Raw genomic sequence first — 23,083 nt, forward strand, 5'->3', positions numbered from 1 at the left:
TATGCAATGCCCTCATTATCCCTAAGAAACTGTACATGAAAGTTATGTTATTCCATGGTCTCCTAGTGTAGCGATAGAAGTAGGTTTCAGAATGTTAGGTTTTTATGACCTTTTAACCATGGTATCCATGTTGAAATAAACATGCTTTTTAATTAAAGTGTCTTTTTCTTCGTGCAGTCATAGACAGCTCCTGAGGCGGAAGCCGGGAGACATGAGCGACCAAAAAACTTAATCACTGTAATTTAAAACTGCATTTTTACCTGTGTGATTCACCTTGCCCAGAGCACTCCCCCTCCTCTTAATCGCCGACTCAGCATCACGCAGCCGTTATTAACGCTGCAGCGGGGCTCAGAAAAGTTTCTGCCGCCATTACCGAGGGAAGTGAGGCCACGCCCACATTCCTGAGGCCACACCCCCCACACGATCGCTACATAAGCCGCGCTATTGACCCAGCACGCATTAGCCACAGACAGCTCCTGAGGCGCAAGCCGAGAGACACGAGCGACAAAAAACATAAGCACTGTAATTTTAAAACTGCATTTTACCTGTGTGATTCACCTTGCCCAGAGCACTCCCCCTCCTCTTAATTGCCGACTCAGCACCGCGCAGCCGATATTAACGCAGCCGCGGGGCTCAGAAAGTTTCTGCCGCCATTACCGAGGGAAGTGAGGCCACGCCCACATTCCTAAGGGCACGCCCCCCATCTTCCCTTTAAAATGTGCCTGAACCGGACGCGCAGCGGGTGCCAAAGGTAAGCCCGTCTGTGCCCGTCCGGGCCCGGCCGGCCCCAGGCCCAGAACCTATGCCAGATTCCACATGGGATCGCTATAGCTATACTCAAGGAGACCTTTTGTCCCTCAAATCCACAAAAAACGCTAACTGCCACTATATTCATAAAGGGGAAAAGACCTTCATCAACTGCGACCTATGCAGCCCACACCACACCACTGTTGGACACTACGCCCTTCAATTGTGCCTCCTGAACTGTAGATCCCTCCCGAAACACTCCCTAGAGATAAATCTCCTAATCCAGGACCACAAGATAGATATACTGTTCTTTACGGAAACGTGGCTGACACTCAATTCGGAAGCAGACATCGTAAGTGCCCTCCCCCAAGGATTCCTAATCCATTTCCAGAACAGACCCCTCGGCAGAGGAGGTGGCCTTGCCATAATATACAGGGAAAAATTTGTATGCAGAGCAAAAGATAGTGGCATCGAAGACTGTAAGAGCTGCCATTTCGCTATACAAATCACCCACAGTCTCCTACTCGTATACCACCCACCGGGAGGCCTGAATCTGTTCTCTAGTGCCCTAATAGAAACCGTTACTATACTAGCAGCCTCCACCCCAACTTCATGATCCTGGGAGATCTCAATCTCCACTTCAATGACCCCCAGGACTCTGTGGCGTCTGATCTCCTCCTCGACCTTACTTCATATGAACTGAAACTAGTCAATTCTGAGGCGACGCACAACAAAGGTCATTTGCTTGACCCTATTTTCACCAACATCCACGTGCTGAAAACAACACCTCCCGACCCACTCCCGTGGATGGACCACTTTTTGGTCCCTCTATCCTGGCAAATTAGTGCCCTGCCACCCCAACCCCTCAAGACGCGTGCCATGGATAGAGCCTGGTCCAAACTCTCTGTTGAAGACTGGACCTCCATACTAGAACAGTCCTACACCCCCCTGCACTCGACCCAGTGATTGCAGATACAAAATTTGAAAAATGGTTCACCCACTCACTCGACTCTATTCTTCCCAAAAAAAGCACCCAGAAAAAGGAGAAGAGAGCTAACCCCACCCCTTGGTACACACCCGAGCTAAAATTATTACGGAAAGAATGTAAAAAACTGGAGCGTTCCTGGAGGAAAGACGGGACAAGATCCAGAAAAGATGAATATCGCACCGCCATGATTACATACAAAACGGCCCTGCGTAATACCAAGAGGCAGTTCTTCGACGAAAGAATCAAAAAGTCCTCCAACTCCGCTAGAGAAACCTTCCTCATCATGAAGGAACTGCTCAAAGTGCCGGACCCTCCTTTAGCTCAGGACACCTCTGAGGACAAATGTAACAAATTGGCAAACTATTTTGACGAAAAAATTCAAAGTATTTTAACCACCCTGCCCCAAGTCAATCACAGAACAGACCCAAACTGTCAACCAGCCAAACCAGCCATCCACCTGGATACTTTTGGTCCTGTGTCAGTGGACGAAGTACTCAAAACTTTGGCCATCATTAAAAGTGGCTCCCCTAGCGACCCGGTACCCATGTGTATCCTAAAAATGATTGCACCCACCATCGCCACACATGTTACTGACCTTATTAACACCTCGCTGCTTCAGGGAGTGGTTCCTCCTGGATGGAAGAGAGCCATTGTTAAAGCCCTTCTTAAAAAGCCGCTCCTAGACCCAGCGGATTTGGCCAATTATAGGCCAATCTCTCTACTCCCCGGACTTAGCAAGGTCACGGAAAGGCTAGTCAATAAAAAAACTCTCCCACTTCTGGAATCTAACGGCCTTCTCCGGAACTCGCAGACTGGCTTTCGCCCTGGACAGGGATACGGACACCGCCCTTTTGGCAGTAGTTGAGGAGGCCAGATGCATTCTGGACTCAGGAGGATCAGTGGCAGTGATCCTCCTGGACCTAAGTGCGGCCTTCGACACTGTTAACCACCAGGTCCTCATCTAGCGACTGACTGACATAGGGGTGGTAGGAACGGAACGGCCCTGTCCTGGCTCAAGTCATTTCGGAGCAATCGCACCTTCCAGGTTTGGGAGAGTAACACCGATCAGCGGCAATTCCCCTCCAGTGCGGGGTACCACAGGGCTCCTCCCTTAGCCCAACATAATCCAATGTGTACATGTCCCCACTGGAGGAGGTGGTCGCCCCGTTCGGAGTCAAAATCGTGAGCTACGCCGACGACACCCAACTTGTCGTTTCCCTATCCCAACCTGACCAAGGGCCGGGCACCCTCCACACCTGCCTATCAAAAATATTCACTTGGATGGGTGAATCCTCCCTAAAACTAAACGGGTCCAAGACCGAGATTATGCTACTAGGGCATAAAGGATCCACCCTCCCTCCGAACATCTGGCCCACCTGTCTGGGGGAACACCCATCTCCAAAAAAGGAGATCAAAAGTCTGGGGGTATGGATGGAAAAGGACCTATCCTTTAACCCTTTCGATGCTGATGACGAGCTCAGCTCGTCATCACCCACGGGTGTCGTGTGCTGATGACGAGCTGAGCTCGTCATAGTGCCACTAAAATGGCATTTTCCAGCACACAGCGGGAAAACGCCTAGCAGCCAAGAGGTTAAGACCCAAGCCAAAAAAATAGCGGGAGCCTGCTTCGGCCTCCTCCGATCGGCTTGGAAAGTCCTGCCCCTCCTCCCGCAGACCTCCCGCAAGCTGCTCATCCAAGGACTGATCCTGTCCAGACTGGATCACAGCAACGCCATCTTCCTTGGAGCGCCGGAATCCACCCTCAACAAGCTCCAACAGATCCAGAACGCCGCAGCACGGCTTCTCACGGACACCTCAGCTAGAACATCAGCCAAACCAGCACTTAAACTGCTGCACTGGCTCCCAATACGAGAGAGGATAAAGTTTAAATCCCTTTGTTTGGCACACAAACTACTACAGCACAAGGCCCCCCCCCCCCATCCTTAAAAACCTAGTCTTGCCCTACAAAGCCAACAGACCACTCCGCTCAGATCACGAACGCCTAGTCACAGTGCCCAGAGTAAAAAAGGCACGTACAGGAGGACGGCGATTCTCGGTTAACACAGCCAAATTGTGGAACTCCCTTCCCTTCAAACTCTGGAGCGAACCTTGCCATCTCCGATTTCGGAAACTCCTGAAAATCCACCTTTTCCCTTGACCCCTCCCACCTATCCTCCCTGTCACCCCCTCTGGTATCGCTGTCTTGGTTTTAGCGCTGGGATGCTTCTGGGTTACTATACGCTCTATAAACCCACATTCAATTCAATTCAATGTCTGTTATTGAAGATAGTGAAAAATGTTTGTTTCTGCTCACCACGGTGTCCCTGGATCCCTGTTTTAGGGACTCTTAGTTACAGAAGAGCATGGACGCCACTTCAACTATGCATTGTGTGGGGTTCTGATGGGTTACAAAAGCCTGTCTTTTGCATTCAAGTGTTGGTGCATTAAGCTGAGATCACTTGTCACTCGTGGGTGTGAAAACAAACCATGTAGGGCTCAGCCAGAGACTCAGTTTAAGCAACAGTGCAGAGGCCTAGGCAATGACAAAGGATCCCAGCATCCACCCATTCTCCTTCTCTGCACCACAAGGAAAGCTGGCCTAGTTTGCTCTTGCCCTCTCATCTGGAGCTTCTAGGAGGCTGGGTGTCCTTCTTTCTACCAGCATGTAGGGCTATTTCTTTAGGACCAGTGGGCTCCAAGGTAAGAGAAAGAGGGTGTACCCTATCCCTCCTAAGGGTCCTCCGACGCCTCTCCTAACTTCTCCTGTTTGAAGATCTTTGCATCTTGCAGCAGGAGGCGGCAGTGCTGCTTCTTTGAGGATCAGTGGAGTTAGCATCAGAGCAGTAAACTGTGCAAGGGTGCTGTAGTCCTTGTTGAAGATGCTGACCGTAGCTCCAGTTGTGTTGGTATTGGAACTGGAAGAGTGGTTAGTGTGACTTAACTTGCAGGATGCGTTACTTTCCCATTCCGATTCTTCGGTCACACCTGTAAGTTCCCGTTTTTTGTGGTGGGCTCCAACCCTTGCCAAATCGCCATACTCCAGTTCAGCTTGACATCAGCACCTCAGGTCTTCATCAAGGCGATGGTAGTGGTCATAACACATCTCGGACTACCTCATTTTCCAGACTTTCCATGCCTCGACGACTGGCTAATCAACGCAGAATTGCCAGAGGTGGTGACCTGCCGTTGGAGTTGACTGCATCTCTGCTATTTGATCCGGGCTTTTCCATCAGTAAGCCAAGTCTAACCTGGAACCCTGCCAATGTGTCCTGTCTATAGGGCGTTTCTGGACAGTACTCCTCACAGGACCGAAGATGAGGTGGAAGATGTTTCCACGCATCCTGGAAGGTGTGCAGTCCTGAGGGTTTTATGCCTGGCAGGTCTCCTGGTGTCCCGTATTCGCCTAATTGGCAGGGTATGCCCAGACGTAGGACCATTGCTTCCTTTGCCATTGGTTTCAAGCTAGCCTGGCTGAAGAGAGGTGTTACCCCAAAACCGGTCCCGGGATGCTTGTTTCCGATCCAGGGTAGACCTGGCTCAGCAGTTCAAGATGGACTTTTCCCATGAGGCACAGGGTCAAGACTGATTTGCATACGGCTGGGTCTGAACTGGGTTGGTGATGATGAATTCAACCCAGATCTGTGACTGGGGGTGAGTGTCTGAAAAGTTTCAGCGCTCTGTCTATCGTCTCCTTGTGTCTGAATCCTCCACACTAGGGTTGAGAGGCCGTATACCTGATCTGCAGATCAGGGGCCTCTAGTCTCTGGAGTAACAGGTGCTTTGTATCAACTTGTTAGAGATGTGTGCAATTCAGCCTTCTCTCAAGGCCTTCCTCCCTTCCATTCACGCCTGGTCTGTCCAGATCTTGATGCTATATAAAAAAGCAAGCTGAAGTAGGGTCTCACCTACTTTGTCACGAGTTAATGAGGCTGTGGGTCTGGGTACACTGTCAAGGGATCTATCCAATTGACTGACAGTCACCTGGCGAGGTCTCTGAATATCTGAGCAGACTGCATGATCCAGCTTTGTTTGCAGATCACAAGTTGTGACTTCTACCAGAGGCAGTCCTGGGTAACCTCGCCCTGTGAGGTACTTCTTAGGTAGACTCGCTCCCTGCATCAGAAAATGTTCAGTGCCAGGAGTACTCCCCCTCCAGGATCCGTTGAGGAGAGCCTTGGGGGACATGTTTCAGTTGAGGATGAACTTTCAACGGCACTACATGTTCCTCCCCTCATACCCTTGATTTCTGAGGAAGATTAGCCAAGACCTGGCCCAAGGCCTTCTTATCCACAAAACTAGCCGAGAAGGGTGTGGCACACAGACCAGCTAAACCTCTCCCTTTGTCTTCCGCTTTAATGTCTTCTCAGGGCTGATCTTCTCTCCCAGTCTGGGGGATGAGTATTCACCCTTCTCTTCAGAGCTTCCACCTTCATGCCTGCAAGATTGAGTGGGGACCTCCAAGCTCCTATCACCTGCCACTGGAGGTGGGAGACATCATTTTATCAGTTCACTGTCTCTCCAGAAAATATGTGCATTGTGGGAGGTGGAACAGCTTTGTCTTGTGATGCGCAGGCAACACCGTAGATTCGTTGCGAGACTGACTGTCAGAGATCCTATGGGTTGCACTATCTCTGGTTCGGAGAGAATATGTGATGCACAGTGAAAGGGTCTTAGGCATCATTGCTAGAGTTCTTATCTCTAGTAGCACAAGAAGGGTACAAAGTTCCCCGGTGTGAGTGTAACAAACCAAAAGTGCGTGCAGCATCGAGAAAAGAAGAAAGGGGAAAAGGGCGTTTCCCTCTTTGAAACTAAAACCCTCACACACCTAGCAAGCTAGATGTCATGCTTCATCATATGGGTTCTGCTCCTCGTCAGACTGGTGCTGCAATGTCTGACGGGCAAGCGTAAAGGGGCTCTTTATCGGAGATCTTTTGTTCCGGCCATATGGTGCATGTGGGTGAGGGGGCAAGTGAAGGTGTAGTCGTGAAGTGGTGGTGGATAAAAAAGGTGGGTCAGTCCGCAAGGACTTTATTAACGTGGCTGATGCCCTTGGTTAAAAAGAGTGGGAGGGGAGATATGTGCTGAGAAAGTACTCAGTAGGACATCTGCGACCCTCTAGAACATGTTTCTTGCTCCAATGGCAATTCGTCAGGACCTAAGTGTTCAGTACTACACAGTGAATAAAAGTGATTTACAACCTTATTTCAGGAGGTCAATAGGGAGGCAGGCCGACAGGTCCTGCTATTGAAAGACGACCCTAAGTGATTCCCTAAGGCGCCTCGTAGTCTGCTCTCGTGGGACCTGCGTCAATGGTCAGATACCGGATACGTGCGCGGTCACAGCCGAAACAACCTACCCCCACGAGCCTGGTCAGGGCATCAGAGTGACTAGAGTTCTTATCTCTCCCAGACCAACCTTCCCATTTCAAGTCCTCTATTGTGATGAGATTCCTAAAAGGGTTGACTAATTTATATTCCCAACTCTTCTTGTTTGCACCATTGGGACCTAAACTGTGTTCTCACTTTTTGATAGGGTCCCTGTTTGAAGCCCTTCAGTTATGATTGTTGTCGATAAAGACTGTATTTTTTGGTTACCATCACTACTTCAAGATGGGTCAATGAGCTCCAGCTCTGAATGCTCATATTTTCCTTTTTTCTGACAATCTGGTTTTGCCAGCCAGGGCTGGATTCCTTCTAAAAGTGATTACTCCGCTTCCTGTAGGTCAGTCCATCGCCCTCCCATTCTTCTATCACCCGCCCCATCCGATGAAGTAGGAGCAGTGGCTGCATCGCCTGAACCCTAGGTGTGTGGTTAGTTTTCATCTCAGCCGTACAAGGAACATCGGATCGGACAATCAACTTTATGTTGGCTTCTTTATCAGTAGAAAGAGCGAAGCTGCCCAGAAGCATATTTTATCCCTCTGGATCATCCTCTGAGGCAAAATGTGCCGTGCCCTTGCAAAAAGGAACCAGCTTTGGGAATGGTGGCCCCTTCCTCCTGGGACAAGTCATCGTCTTTTGCCCTTGCGAGATGTATTCCCATCACAAAGTTTGGTAGCGACACGGGCGTCCCTACACAAGTTCACTAAAAACTACTCCTCATATTCTGAGATGAGTAGTGACCGGCACTCAGCTAGTTCTGTGCTGCAAGATTTTCTCATCTAACTATCCATCAACCGTCCTACTGGGAGGGTCCTTCTTAGAACTCTATTCAACATGTGAGGTATCTACAGGTGGATGGATCCATCAGAAGACCAGGGTTGTTGCCTTTGGGAGTGGCCTTTCGGGTGGATAGTTTTCTCTACCTTCAGATTACTCACCAATCCCACCCACCTGCCTTTCTGATGAAGGAATGTGCAGGGAGAGTATTCATGAGGTTCCATTTAGAGTTTAGCATTGCACTGTATCTGATCAATCTTTCTTTGTCTCCGAAGCACTAAATAATGCACGGAAACGGACATTGTTGTGCCATGGAGAGCGCTATTTGGCATCTGTGACATCACCCAATGTCACTTCAGGTGCCGACACGAAGCCAGCACCCCTACTGGAATAGTAGAACTTTGAAGTTCCTGGATCCAGTCTGACGCATGGGATTATTCAAAAGGTGAGGAATCTGTGAGTGTATGGAGTATCCACCAGGAAGACTGTTACCAAGGGTAAATAACTTTCTTTTGGTTTATTGCACCAACCTAAATTCCTTCCGTTTCATAAGCTTTTCCTCCACTTGAATTTCAGTTTGTCTCTGTATTCCTGCTGTGGTCACTTTCGAGATAGAAACTTGAAAATGGTCTGTTTTCGAGGAGAATCTGTGTCCTCCTAGAGTCAGTGATTTTTCCAGAGACTAAACCTATGCTGTGTTGTCTCTCTTCTCAGCTAAAGCTAAACCTGGTTACCTCAGACAGTTAATAGTATCCTATTGAGTCCCATTTGGATGACCTAAAACGTCCTATTTGTGATTTGGCCCTCTTCCACTACCTGGAAGCTCTTGAACCAGGTGTGAAATGAGAGCTCCCACAATGGAACCCATCAAGTAATATATTAGATTGCATTATACTGTATTTCTATTGATGTCTGCTTTCTTGCAGGGAGTCAATGTCCGCCTCAGAAGAGAGTGCCCTCTGAGTGCATGGGGCACCGTGGGCCATATACAAGATCTCAATTCTCTACTTAGTTTGGGACTTTGGCTGAATCAGTCACCCACATTGCAAACCATGCCCCATATTCTAGTGCTGTTGTCTGCAGCTTTGTGTAAATGCTGGGCCGCTCTGCCAGTTTTTTCTGGAAACTTCTATTGCTTTTCCTATGTCTCTTTTCATTGCATCTCTTGTAACGTGTTCCATATTTTCTTTTCTTCAGTCTCAGGGTCGATATGAGATCATGCTGAGCCTGGAAAGGATCTTGAGTGGGCTGGGTGCTTTGGCAGCGCCTTGTCACCGAGATGTCTACAAAGCTGCTCGCTCCTGCTTGACAGACCGCTCCATGATAGTGCGATGTGCTGCTGCGAAGGTATTAGGCTGACACACTCTCACACTGTAAACCAGAAGGCACTGTTCTCCTTTCTTTGGCATCTGTTGCCTTCCTTTGCACACAGCAGTGTCTTAAATTACCTGTATTTTTATTTTCATGTCCTCCTTTTTTTTTTTTTTTTGCTCCATGCTTCTGACCCAACTTTTTACTCTATCTTGACCATACTCAATCCTTCATTCCATCCCATTTTTGTATATCTTTTTCTCTTCTTTTTGTTTTCAATGTGCAACAGTTGGCACTTTTAGTCTTAAACTGGGTTTATGAGTCTTTAGCCATCATCAGTGTTAAACGAAATGCCCCACTAAAGGAAACCTCCGTTATTTGGGATTGGCATGTTTGGAGTCCTTGAGTTCTAAATAACAAGTGTTCGACATAGCTGCTGTCTTGTCTTTCTGTCAAACTACTGTGCCAGCATCCTACTCCGCTTCAATGATATCCCGCGCCAACCCGCTATAGTGATCTGAAGCATGGGCTGCACGTGGCACAGGGATGCATCTGAAGAGGTCACAGTAGTGGAGGCAAGGAGAGATTTCAAGAGCAGGTACCTAGCGTGGCAGAAAATGTAGACCATTCTGCATCATCTGGGAATTTCGACGAATGCTTGTTTTCTTGTAGTCCCATGTGCAGGAATTCTTCAAACGGGTCTCAACTATATCCATGGTCTGAAACATGTGCTCCCTACTGAATGTATACTTGCACCAGAGTAACACTTACCGAAAGAAGTCTGGCATTGGCTGAGATCGTGGAGTCAAAAAACCATCCAATAGTGGCAAAACTGCAGTATTGTATGGCCCTGACTGATGCCCATTAGAGAAAATTCATTGCATCACTGACTTTGATACTCTTCACTCTTCCTTCTCCACCCCTCCGCACCCGCCTCCCCTCCCCCATACACACACACACCTACCTCACCCATGGCCTTATGCACTCTGGAAGTCTCATTAAATGCTGCCTTTTCTTCCTCAGTGTCTGGTGGTGCTTCAGGCCGAGGCCTCGTTCATGTGGACATCTGAGCTGGAGAATATGGCCACACTGTGCTTCAAAGCCTTTGAAGGGTCTAACTACGATGTCCGCATTGCAGTTTCCAGGCTCCTGGGGTCCTTGCTGGCTAGAGCGGTGGTGCCGAAGCCTGGGACCGGAGGTAACTACTTACAGAGAGCCTAGACACCCCCATAGTCCTGTATCCGTCACCTATGATGCTGTAATGGGACGGGGCAAGGAGGGGATTCACAGTCCTATCAGAGGTTTCTTTTAATCAGTATATTAACATTTGTCTCGTTTCCCTAGATATGTTAAAATCTGTGTCCATATTAATGATTCACACTTCAAATGGAAGTGCTTTCCCGTTAGTAAAACAGCCTATGTATGGGGTAGTTACATAGAGTGCCAGTTTCCTGAGAATCAAGGTGACTTCTCCTAAATACTGAGTGTCAAGCTTGAAACAGGAGTATCTGTAGGAAGCTGGCTCTGTATATACAATCCCAAAGTGAGGTATAGTGTGCCCAGAGTCCAGTGGCACCCCAAAGATAGGCAGAGGTAAAAGCAGATAATACCTTACTCTCTATTTGTGGTAGTGTGGTCGAGCAGTAAGCCTTTATCAGAGGGTAATGTTAAGCATATTTTGTACACACAAGAAATGATGTCACTCACTCAAAGACTGAACTCAGACCAATTGTGTTTGTATAAAAATATTTAGTTATTTTATTTCTAGAGCCAGGCCAGGCCTGGTGCAGGTAGGAGAAATACTACTTTGCAAGATTTATGCAGTTAATTACAGTTGAATGCAGGTTAAAATGCAGTTGGTTGATTTACAGGTAAGTCAACAGTCAAAATTACTTTTCAGTTACTTTGTAGATTACTGTACACTTTACTTCTTGGATTGCTTTTTAAGTTACTTTTGCTGATCTGTGTGATATGCCTAGATATCGCACTGTGACGTTTCCTTGACAAAAGGTAAGTAATACAGTTTCTGTATATTTGTAGGTTTTCAAGGCTTCATACAAACCAGCTCCACACTTGAAAGAATTTTCAAAGAAAATCAGTTGATGCAATCCTATGGGAGGAAAGGAAGTTATAGGCTTATAGTTAAGTATTTAGTTGTGGGAGTTGGGTTTCTGGGGTTAGAGCCCAGGTTTCCCCAGGGTCGAGGATGCACTCTTAGACCACCCTCTGCGGCACTTGGGTGGCCAGGTGCAGAGTGATGTTTTCCAGTGGGGGATAGGTGACCTCCGGTTGGTGGCTGCTCACGAGCAGGCCACTAGGTTGAGGGAGCAAAGCTCTTGGACTTAAGCTCAGCGCAAAGGGGGATCCGAGGTAGCACACAAGGTGCACCCACAGTGTCACTGGGCGGCCAGGAGCAGGGTGCTGTTTTGACGTTGGGTGCCCTGTTGTTTTCAATGGGAGTTGCTGGTTTTGGCTGCAGGCCCGGTCCAGGAAGTCTTCCGGAGGAACCAACAGCTGGGCAGGTAAGTTGGAGGGCTTTGAGACGTAGGTGCACTTCTGGTTCTCGTCTCCAGGGCAGTTGGATGCAGGGATGTCGTTTGAGGTCGAATTTCACCTTACCGGGCCACTCGCTATTGGGGAGTCTCCGTGCACAGGCTGCAGGTGATGTCGAAGTCCTGGAGGGGTCAACCCACGAAGGACCTGGATTCTGGAGCGTTGGGGACCTCACAGGGACCGGTGGCCCACTTGGACTCAGGCCGTGGGGTCGGGTGCAGTGGTGGGTCTAGGCGTTGGGTTTCTTTGTTCTCAGCAGGCTCGAAGTCTATCTTGACTATTTCTATTGAACAGAGCTGCTGCTGGCATGTGGCCTGAGAGGTGCCACATGGAGGTACATAGGTACAGTTATGGGAAAGAACTCAGGCCTTGGGAACCTGAATGGCAGGAACCCTGGGCACATCAAGTCAAAGTGCATCATAAATCTGGCAAAAGGTCGGAAGGGGGTTACTGCAACAGAAGCCCAACTTCCTACAGTATCTTAGTGCTGGATATGAGATATGACTGGCAGCTAAAGAGAGCCATTACAGAGCCTGCAAACATTTATACTAGGCAAGTGGAAAAAAGACTAAAACATGGTACGTGAGAGATAGCAAAATGGTGAGTGCAGCAGTCAGCCTGTAGATCTCCAGCTTGAAGAAAGGCACAAAATCGCAAAAGAAGGGGCGCTTTGCCAAATCCTTGGCTGAAAGACCTAAAACCTTTGACTGTGCTTGGAAGGAGGAAGGGCGGTGTTGATGGGCGTTGGCTTCAGGGTGAAGGCTGCACAAAGATGCACCAGTCACACAAAAGGAGTTGGGAAGAATGCTGGCAAATAGTCGTACCACTAAGCATTCCAATCCATCATTTCTCACACCCTGTGCCACTATGGACACGGGTTCACAGGCTTTGTACTGAATTGCAAAAGGCAGGCTTTTGGCACAGTGGGTGTAAAACAATGGATTGGAATGTTACCCCGAGTGATTCTCATTGGTTATACCTAGGGGTCTCTAACCTTTTCTCTAGTGAGAGCTACTTCTGATTTGTGAAATTCATCCAGAGGAACTGAAGCGAAGCAACTGCCGCATTGTTACCCGACATCCTCACACCCAGCTCCAATGACTTTAAACCGAATTTCCATTGAACCAGATACTGTGGTGTGAACAAAACACTTTGTCTAGGGGGACTACGATAGGACTGCCATGTGCGTCAATAAAGAAACCTTTCGGGATGTATGAACATGTGTCCGTATGAATAGACTAAACGTGTATGGGTTACTGACAGCCTGTGTCACATACTTGTGGCACTGGAATACCTCTCGTCATATGTGGCACTGTTACATGAACCAAATGTATAAGGCCTGGTATTGTGAGCTACCAGGACACCAGTACGCACTACTACTAAGTTTCTGTGTTCAAATGGCTTCTTACCACGAGTATGCTGGAATTGTGAATTCCAATGGAATGCCCCGCTTCAATCCAGATGATGGAGGGGATTGGCTGATAGTATACCAATTACATTTCTCCACTCTTGTTGTTATGATCAGGACACACTCGGGAAAGTTCAGATGTTTGTCTTTCATATTAGGCTGGTATGGCGCCCCCAAAGTGTCCAGTTATATATATCACCTCCCTTTGCCACAGTCAATTCAAGAGTGCCTTGCTTGTTATGTTGACCTTTGTAAGGGAGCCCCTTCGTCAAACCCTGGGCTCTATGGCATCCAGCGTAGGGGTCGGTATATCTCCTCCCTCTCATCTGCTGCTCCCAATGAAAAGCCATTTGTCAGTTCAAGTATTGCCATGGATATGCTGTTTTATTTCCAAATGCGAGCTGATGAAGGCAGAACGACGAAACGCGTCCTCGCTGAAATAAATGGATAAAGGAACTCCGCGAGTGCTGTGTTTTTGCACAATGGCAACAGCAAAGCAAGACATTGAACAGACGTCTTTTTCACATCTACCATGGGGAATAAATGTGTTTTATTTTTGTTTAAAAGCGCTACCCACTGGGGATCAAGTGAATGACTAGCATATCCAGAATGCCGTGCTGCTGGCCACGCCCTGGTCGACAGGTGGTTTAAATGAACTGTGTGAGATCAACAGTGAAGTAGTGTGGCTCACTGGTTAGAGGCGGCAGACCCGAGAGCAGAGGACGGCCCGGGACCAGGGTTCGATTCCCGGCGCGGCAGGTTTCTGGACCAGGGTCAGCGGACTCGATAATTCTCTCGCCTCGGTGCCCACTCTGATCAGCGATCACACTCTGCAACTCTGGGCATTAGCTTGCCTCATCTTCACTAACGGCCCCACCAGACCGCCGGGGATGCCTGGTCTCACCCTGGAGATACCCATTAAGGGACCATCTCTCAGGGAAGCCAGGAAGGGTTTCGCAGCGGTCGAAGCGCCTTGGGACCCTACGGGTAAGTAGTGCGCTATATAAATGCCTATACATTTACATTTACAACAGCGCTTTTACTCGGGCACAGCACAACGCCACTGAAGAAGGGAACTTTTGATTCCTGAAACGCGTCTGGCGAGGGAATACGTTTGATGTGACTTTCGTTTTGTGAATTGTCAGCATGCTGCCATTAAACCATGTGAAATTGTAATACCTCCAGTGGCTTTCTTCAAATTGGGTTTCCTGACTTGTTGGAGCATATATATATATATATATATATATATATATATATATATATATAATACAATTACCGCTCCGGCGCCTGCGACCACCAATGGAGAGAAACACAGACTCACGAATCAGTTTACACTGCTGGTTGCAATGACTTTATTTCATTACAAAATAGTGCGAGATGTCGGGCAAGATGACGCGTTTCGGCTAGCGTGTATCTATATACTAGCAGCCCGTCCCGACGTTGTCCGGGTATGAATTGCTGCCGGCCAGTAGTATATTGCTTTGTAGGATTTCGTTTTGATAGCATTTCTTATCTGTGACAGGCCTGTGAAACGCTCCGATTCACAGTGCACTGCTGATGCACTTAAGAGTGTGTGTTTAGTAGTGTGTGAACTCACGTTTCCCTACTTTATTTTTCCTTGCAATATTATATAGCGCAAACTCAACAACATGGCATGAGCACAATTTACATTACAGAAGAACACATTCATTTGTGGTAGGCACAGGGAGACAAAGCGATTTGCCTGGAATCGCAGAATGTGGAGCTAGCTCCCCAGCTCTAAAGTTTGCAATTCTAGAACTTGTAGCGGGAGGTGTGTCTAAAAGTGTATGTCAGTGCTGGCCATCAATGAGAGAGACCTGCCCATTTTTCAAATGGGTGGTGAAAAAATATGAGTATGTTGCTGGAGATGTGGGCCACGTGTCACCAATGTACTTACCGGGGAGGGTAAACGCCCATTATTCCGCAACATTCTTTCCGCATACCATCACTCTGCATACTTTCAGTACGAAAGTACCATGACTCCACAATGCCATTATAACGCATGGCATTACATTTTATATGCTTTTACCTCGCATCCATTTACAACGAAATTCGTTGTAAATGCATGAATGGTAAAAGCATGTTTTTTTTAAATGTTTGGATAAGGTAAGTATGGGTATAGGGGTATATGTTTTGGGGTACTGAGGTATATGTTTTGGGGTGTTTGGATATTTTAAGGGTTCAGAAATAGTTTTGGGATATGGTGTACAGGGGTAGTTTTAGAGTTTAGGGATAGGTATGGGTTTTGGGGTACAGGGGTATTTTTAGGGTTCAGGGCTAGGTTTGGGTTTGGGGTATAGGGGTATTTTCAGGGGTAGGTTTGGGGGTACAGGGGTATTTTAAGGGTTCAGGGCTAGGTTTGAGTTTTGGGGTACAGGGGTATTTTTAGGGTTCAGGGCTAGGTTTGGGGTTTGGGGTACAGGGGTATTTTAGGGTTCAGGGGTAGGTTTGGGTTTTGGGGTACAGGGTTATTTTTAGGGTTCAGGGCTGGGTTTGGGTTTTGGGGTACAGGGGTATTTTTAGTGTTCAGTGGTAGGTTTGGGTTTTAGGGTACAGGGGTATTTTAAGGGTTCAGAGCTAGGTTTGGGTTTTGGGGTACAGGGGTATTTTAGGGTTCATTGGTAATTTTGGGGTACAGTGGTATTTTTAGGGTTCAGGGCTAGGATTGGGTTTTGGGGTACAGGGGTATTTATAGGGTTCAGGGCTAGGTTTAGGTTTTGGGGTACAGGGGTATTTTTAGGGTTTAGGGATAGGTTTGAGTTTTGGGGTACAGGGTATATTTATAGGGTTAAGATGGGTTAGTGTTTAAGGTTGTTGGGGTATTTTAAGGAGCACAGTGGGTTATGATTATGGGGTGCAGGAGTATTTAAAGGGAGCAGGGTGGGATTAGCACACAATATGAGACATGGCATGAAGGGCGGAACGTACCACATGCCCCCAGCGTTTGTCACGCCCCCAGCACATGCCCACAGCAGGCACGCCCACAAGGGACTACTTTGCTGGCACGGTTCTTTTACCTTTTAAATGTATAAGGTGGGCGTCTGCATAGCCTATGTCCTTCTGCTGCAACTGCCCTTTCCAACGCTTTATTGGGTGTTGATTGGTGCTGTGGTTCCGGAGATTACCCGCCTCAAAGGTTTGGGCTCTCTCTTTATTATATTAGTATGGATATAGATATATATAATCGCAAGAGAAAACCAGCAGCGCCAAAGCACAATTTCAGCGTAAAAGTTAAAAAGAGCATAAGTGACAGCACCACAGACCCCCTTCCGATCATCAGTCCACAAAATATCACTTAACAGACTCAGGAGCTGCAAGGGCTGTGAGGCATGTGCCACCTTAATCAATGGAACTCCCTCTAATCGCTAGGTTGGCTCAGTCGGGCGACTGGTTGTGTAGTGGGTGGGGTTAGCCATGAAGGGGTGCCTTTCATGTATTGGGGGCTCTGTTGACTCCCATAGGACTCTCGCAGGAAGCAGGTCAAGTGATGGGGTGGGGTGAGAGGAGGCAGGACAGTGGTGGAAATGACTACTGGGCGGGAATCCCAAGGCAGTAATTCCTCAAGATAAAAGGTCGGCATAGTGTGCTTAAGGCTGTCTTGATCTGAATGGGGAGCTTGCTGGTCGTCAAACAGTTCTTTAATATAGGCACTAGCCCAGGACTAGCTCAGCAGCCGTAGCCACTGTGCCAATATAATACATCTCTTGCAAAGCCTCCTCCTGCTTGACAAGCTTCTGCTTGATTGGGAGATAATTCCCAGATCCCCTGAGAGGAAGAAGACAAGCTTGAGGGTTCAAATTTCAGGTTCAAGCTTAGTAAATTGGTTTCAAAACGCTCTCTGCTCCTCCGCCTACTTGGCAATGCAGACACCCGAACTGTACGCCTGGCTGGTAGGAATTCACAGCGGGTCAATTGGACAGTTAATGGGAAATCCTAGTATAACTAAAGTTCATTACCTTTATACTGGATAGTTCGATGTTCCCTGGCCAGCCGCAGGACACTTTCTCTATCTTTTTAGTTGAGGAGGCATGCCACAATAAGCTTTGCCAGAGGCGGGCGAGGACCTAGTGAGTGGTAAATACACTCGATGGCGAACAGTGGCGGTGGGGCGTCTCCAAACATGGAGCGGAGCAGCTCCTCAATATAGGTGTTCATTCTGTCCATGGTGGTTGATTCTGGGACCCCAAGGATGCCGAGATTATTCCGCCGAGATCAAACCTCAAAGTCCTTGTTGTTTTTTATTACCTTCAGGACGTTTTCAGTTCCCAAAAGATGCTCAGTGGCTGTGTGGGCATCCTCCAACTCTGAGACATGTGTTTCTATCTGGTCAAGGCTTGTCCAATCTCCTTCATATGGACCAGGCTCATGGTTAGCGTATCGATTTTGTTGTCTATAGTACTGATGCTATGCTCGAGGTCCATGATAATACCCTTGATTCCTGGTTGGGCAGGGAGTAGTCCTCTCTGGCAGCCTCACGCCTTAGGGTCTCCGAAGGTGCCTCACCACAGTCGCTGTCTTGCAGACCTGAAAGGACAGTTTCCACTACCTGCCGTCCTGATTGGCCGTTGCAAAGTTGGGGGGCAACAGAGCAAGCAAGCACAAGTCCAACTTGCCCGATCACTCAAACTGCCCTCGTGCAGCAAGCCACACTGGCCACTCCTCACCACCGACACACCCCAGGTGACGAGCGGAGTCCAGCTGCTGCAGGAGTGCCATCCCAACATTCCATTATTTTTATCCTTGCTGAAGGGACGGACACATTGCAACTTTTTTACAGAAGGTATCTGCAAGAAAGACTGCTCTAATATGATTCCGATTGAGTTTTGTTGTTTGGGGATATATTATTCAAATATTGTTTTGTCTCCCTGGTGTTTCTTCCACGTTTGTGTGATTTGATTAAAGGTGTAGAGTTTGCAAATGCTCTATACACTGCAGAGAGTCTGGAAATATTAAAATCATATTTGATCTTTTGTCATTGTTGAATTTTTCGACTGATTGATGTATTTACCCAGAGACACAGAATGGGTAAAACCCTTTGATACCTCGGCCCCTTATTCTAGCGAGTCCGTATTGATGGCAGATGAACGCCCCAAGCATTTAACATTCAGTGAAATGCGGCAACCACCTTAATGTAGTCAGGCCAAGAGAGCAGAAAAGCATTGTCCATCATGCTTAAAACATCATGTTTCAGGTCCCCTAGAATGAAGGACTACAAATTAATCTTGCGTAATTTAACATTTCAAATATTTCCCACTGTACTATACTGGTGGCAGGGTTAACCACTTCTAAAATATCATAATATTCTGTAAGGAGTAGGTAAATGACCCAACAGTTTTCAGGAAGTTGTTAATACATTTCAATATGGCTCTTTTACCTGTTTAATCTATTAATAATCATGTCCTAACGCAGTGAGTGTGAGAGGTCATGCGATGTGAGAGTGGGTAATGCAATGAGTGAGAGTGGAATATGGAGACTTTTTATGCATAAAACAGTATAATATAATGGACACTCGGCCAATGGTAAGACACTGCGTATCCTGCATTGCTTCATCTTTAAATTAAATATGTGCTTTATAACAAGATATTTTGTAAACCATGGAAAACACAGTTTTTGTTATTTTTGGGGTTAGGCAGCTGAATAAGCACTGATTTCAAAAGGTTTGGAAAACACTATGAAAACACCACTGCAATCCACAAACAATAAATGATGAAAACCGGACAGCCTTTATGCAGGCAGGCGAGGTAAACCTCTAGGCCATGCAGCTGAATGTAGACTGCCCACTTGGGATGCAGAAAACCTTCGCATCAGCAAAGGAGGGGAGGAGAGGCATTGAAGGGCACTAAGTTGGAGTCTTGGGGTTAAGTGACTGACTTTCAGTGGCCAAACTGTATGACACAGCTGTGGATAGATAAAAGCAGCAGAAAAGGTGATGTGGTGTTATACTTTTGTAGACTCTGATAAGTCCGAGAGAGCTTAATTCCCAAAACAGTGAATGGTTTAAAGCCCAATTTATGAAAAAAGTGTGAAAATCGAAATGCGTCCATTCTATGTGAATAGAGATTGGGGTAAGTTCGAGACATTCAGATTATTTTGTAGTTAATCTGTCCAGTGATCGTTTCTACAACATGCTCCTGGTAAGGGGATTCCCGATTTATTTCTTTATTTTCTCTCTTTGCTTATTATTCCAGTAGTGGCTGCCTCGTCCCGGCAAAGCTTCCGCAAAACCTCTCTTGAGGAAGCCTTGGAGCTGCTGGCCACTGGTTTCCTTCGTGGTAATTCTGGCTTCCTGCGCTCTAGTGGAGATATGCTGACCGGCGGTAGTTCCATCAGTCGAAACGTGCGTGTGGGGGTCACCCAGGTACGTGATTGTTTACTGGAGCCCTTGGAGGATATGACATGGAGCAGAAGACTGGTGATCACCTACCTCCATAAAGCGACTGCCTCTTCTTCCAAGATGGCAGTGGGCTGGTGCGGACAGACTGATAGTCTGCCACTGAGTTAAATGAGCAGGTTTTCCACTTTGTGCCAAAAGACTGTACTTAACCCTCCATCCAAGAGGATCCTTGTGATACTATTTCAGAACTCCCATCTTGGAAGGGGTCCATGCAAGGTCTTGTGGACATGAGGATCTCATTGGTGCCTCTGGGTGTTGTGAGCTCTGAAATGGAAGCAAGTGCAGGGTTTACACTTTCTCTATTTATGGGAAGCTCTGGGGTCACTGGGGTGCAATGGTAGAGTGGCATGCTTATTGTAGACACTGCATAGAGCACCTTTCAAGCAGGTAAATACGTTTAGACAAACTAATGCAATCTCTGATTTCATTTACACTTGTCTCCTAGGCATATGTGGTGCTTGTCCACACCCTGGGAGCTCAGTGGCTGGAGAGGAACTTCCCTACCTTGCTTGCCCACATTCTGGATCTGGTGTCTCACCCCAAAGCCACCCAGAGCCAGGCGGATGCTGTGTGCTGCCGCCGCTGCGTCTCCTTCATCCTGCGGGCAACAGTCGGAGGGCTCCTGGGGGAGAGAGCGCAGATCGCCGCTGCCAAGGATATCTGCCAGGCCACTTGGAAGCTGAAGAAAGTTGTAGGTATGGCGTTGCGTTTCAGGAGAAAGCCTTTTGAATCATGCTTTTGATCTTGGGGCATAATACAACCACTCCATCTGTGTCTTTCTGTGACCTTCATGTACCCTCCTGCCTCTCTTTCTCCTCTCTCATCAGAAGATTTTGTTTTTCTATGTTTGACTCCATTTTTTCCCGGGCGCAGAAGTTTGCATGTTGAACAGTACTGCTTAAGTAGCAGCTAGCTAGTATTCTTTCGACAGACGTTTTGATTAATATTGGCGTATAATTATATAAATTTAGGTTTACAATTGGGATTGCTTCTGATGCTTCATACATGGCACTGGGGTTATTATTGAGCTGCTCAATAGGACAAATCCTGTCAAGATAGTGATTTCCTCATGAATGACCACAATGTGGTGGTTGCTGGTTTGTTGGTCTAAAAGTGCATTCCACATAGTTTTGTTTACTTTTTTCTGGGTCTGTAACTTAAATGTAATTGTTTAGCAAAAAAATAAAATCTTTTAATTTGAGTGTTTGACTGAAGGAAAATGACTCCATGTCGGTAGTAGATATAAAGGAGACTACAGACTCTTGACATCATAAAATATCATTAATGCCCTTTAGCAAAAAAAAGTCACTGTAATCTTAATGTAATTAACAAAACATACTTTGCTATATGTGCTGTAAACAAAAAAGCAAGGTAGTAACCAGTAAAGTAATTGTATTTTCATCACTAAATATACAAAAGTGTAAATGCATCCGATTTAAAAACTGTGTTGTAAAATATCAGGAAGCCGTGGAATGTGAAGTAATGTCTGACTGATTTTTTTTTTTAGAGGAGGAGTCAGAATGAAAAACCCCTAGAGCCAAAAAGCATTGCCACAATAGGTGGAATGTGGCTGCAGACTCTATTGTAGTCACTACAGTAGAATGAGAGGTAATGTCCCGCATCAACAGAACCACCCTATACAGCTACAGCCAGAATGAGAGGTAATAACTCCGCATCAACGAAACAGGTGGCGATGGTGGGCAGCAAGTTGGATAGAATGGCGGCCGCCCAAAGGAGAATCTCCAACTCCATGCGCTCCTCATCCACTATAGTCCTCCGCAGTGGAAGGCGATTCAACAGATGATGCAGTACCTTCCTGATGAGTACAATACAAGGGCAAAAGCAATCACGCAGGAAGGAAAAACTTTTCCCAATACCTGTCTTGGGTCGACTCGGCGGATATGGCGAGCAGACCAACGTGCATAGGAACAACCTTGAAAGGCATGCCTGGCGCAAGTCTCTAGGTTCAAGCCTGAGGTACAAGCCTCAGTCATCAACATGTCTTTCACAGGTAACACCTTCTCTGGACCGACGGTGGACAAGGGCCTACAGCAATTTTTAAAAAAAGACAGTGAAACAGCGAAGGCAATGGGTGTCTTTGGTTTCGAAGAGCTTTCAAAAGGAGGCCTGTAATGATCAGTAGGCCATCTGGCATGGGGGGCCTCCAACACAGCACACCACAACCATGCCTTAGCCAGCCATCATGCCCACAAGGTACTCTACTGCAGTGGCAATGCCTTGCACAAAGGCCCTTTTGTGGAAGAAACGGGGGAAGAGAACAAGCCCCCAAGACCTCTGGTCTGCAACCGAGTGACTTGCACCCCCCACCGTACATAGCAGGATAGTGGCGTTCTTCCACGAATGGAGGTCGGTCACCTCTGACCTTATGGATACTGATTATAACAGTGCCTGGGTATTGCATCAAGCCGCTCAAAAACACCCACAGTGCAAAGATGTATTATTCCAGAGGGAAGGTAATTCATCTGCATCAGGAAGTGAAGTAACTTGTAGGAAAACAGATGATAGAAAGTTTCCCAAAAAATAAACTCCCAACACGGAGTCTACTCCGGTTACGTCACCGAACCACAGCCAGACTGGTTGTTAAGACCAATGTTGGACCTCAAACAACAAATAAAAATGTATAAAAACTCAACATTTTAAAACTACTATACTACGGGAAGTCATTCCTCTAACTAGAAGAGGGGACTACATGGCCACCATGGACCAAAACATTGCTTACCTTCACATACCAATCGATCACAATCGCAAGAAGTACTTCCAGTTCATCGTGGGTCAGGTATATTTTCAACTCATAGTGCTGTCTATTGACAAAGTCTGCACCAAGGGTTTTCACACAGTTCCTGACAGCACTGCCCACACACCTATGCAGATAGGGAGTACACATTCAACCCGATCAAGGCAATTGGCTAGTGAAGGCACCAATGTCAAGAGAATGTTTGCATTGTAATGTTAACGCTTCACAACTTGAGGTTCCCAGTAAAGACTAGTGCTCCCTTTTCCCCCCCAACAGGAGAAGGTATTCTTGGGAGTTGCACTGAATTAAAGAACGGCAAGGGCATTCACAATTCCCAGGAGAATCTTGGCATTCAAGTCAAGTCAAGTGATTTATATAGCGCACTACATACCCAGAGGGTCTCAAGGCGCTAGAGGAAGGGTGGAGAATTACTTGTCGAATATCCAGGTTTTAAGCTGTTTTCTGAAGGCTAGGTGGTTTTGAGTAAGGCGGAGGTGAATGGGAATGGAGTTCCAGGTTTTAGCCGCTAAGTAGGAGAAGGATCTTCCCCCCCTATGGTGGTTTTGTTGATGCGTGGAACAGCAGCGAGGGCTTGGTTGGAAGAACGAAGCTGGCGGGAGGGGGTGTAGAAGGATAGTCGCGTGTTGAGGCATTCGGGTCCAAGTTCGTATAGGGCTTTGTGTGCGTGGGTGAGGAGGCGGAACGTTATCCTCTTATTGACGGGGAGCCAGTGGAGGTCTTTCAGGTG

At 47.2% G+C, this 23,083-nt stretch overlaps 1 protein-coding gene across 4 annotated transcripts in view; it reads left to right on the forward strand.

Moving 5' to 3' along the window:
* The window catches only part of HEATR5A (HEAT repeat containing 5A), a 502,340-nt gene that overhangs the window by 49,828 nt on the left and 429,429 nt on the right, over window positions 1-23,083 (forward strand). For 3 of the 4 annotated variants that reach the window (XM_086936964.1, XM_086936962.1, XM_086936965.1), the window contains exons 5-8: window positions 9,091-9,240; window positions 10,228-10,402; window positions 19,375-19,544; window positions 20,026-20,275. In XM_086936964.1, coding sequence (XP_086793090.1) covers window positions 9,091-9,240; window positions 10,228-10,402; window positions 19,375-19,544; window positions 20,026-20,275 — 745 coding nt within the window. The remainder of the gene's footprint in view (window positions 1-9,090; window positions 9,241-10,227; window positions 10,403-19,374; window positions 19,545-20,025; window positions 20,276-23,083) is intronic. The other variant, XM_086936966.1, reaches the window with a different exon arrangement.

The sequence above is a fragment of the Lissotriton vulgaris genome, chromosome 9, assembly GCF_964263255.1.
Source record: "Lissotriton vulgaris chromosome 9, aLisVul1.2, whole genome shotgun sequence".
NCBI classification, from domain to species: Eukaryota; Metazoa; Chordata; class Amphibia; order Caudata; family Salamandridae; genus Lissotriton; species Lissotriton vulgaris.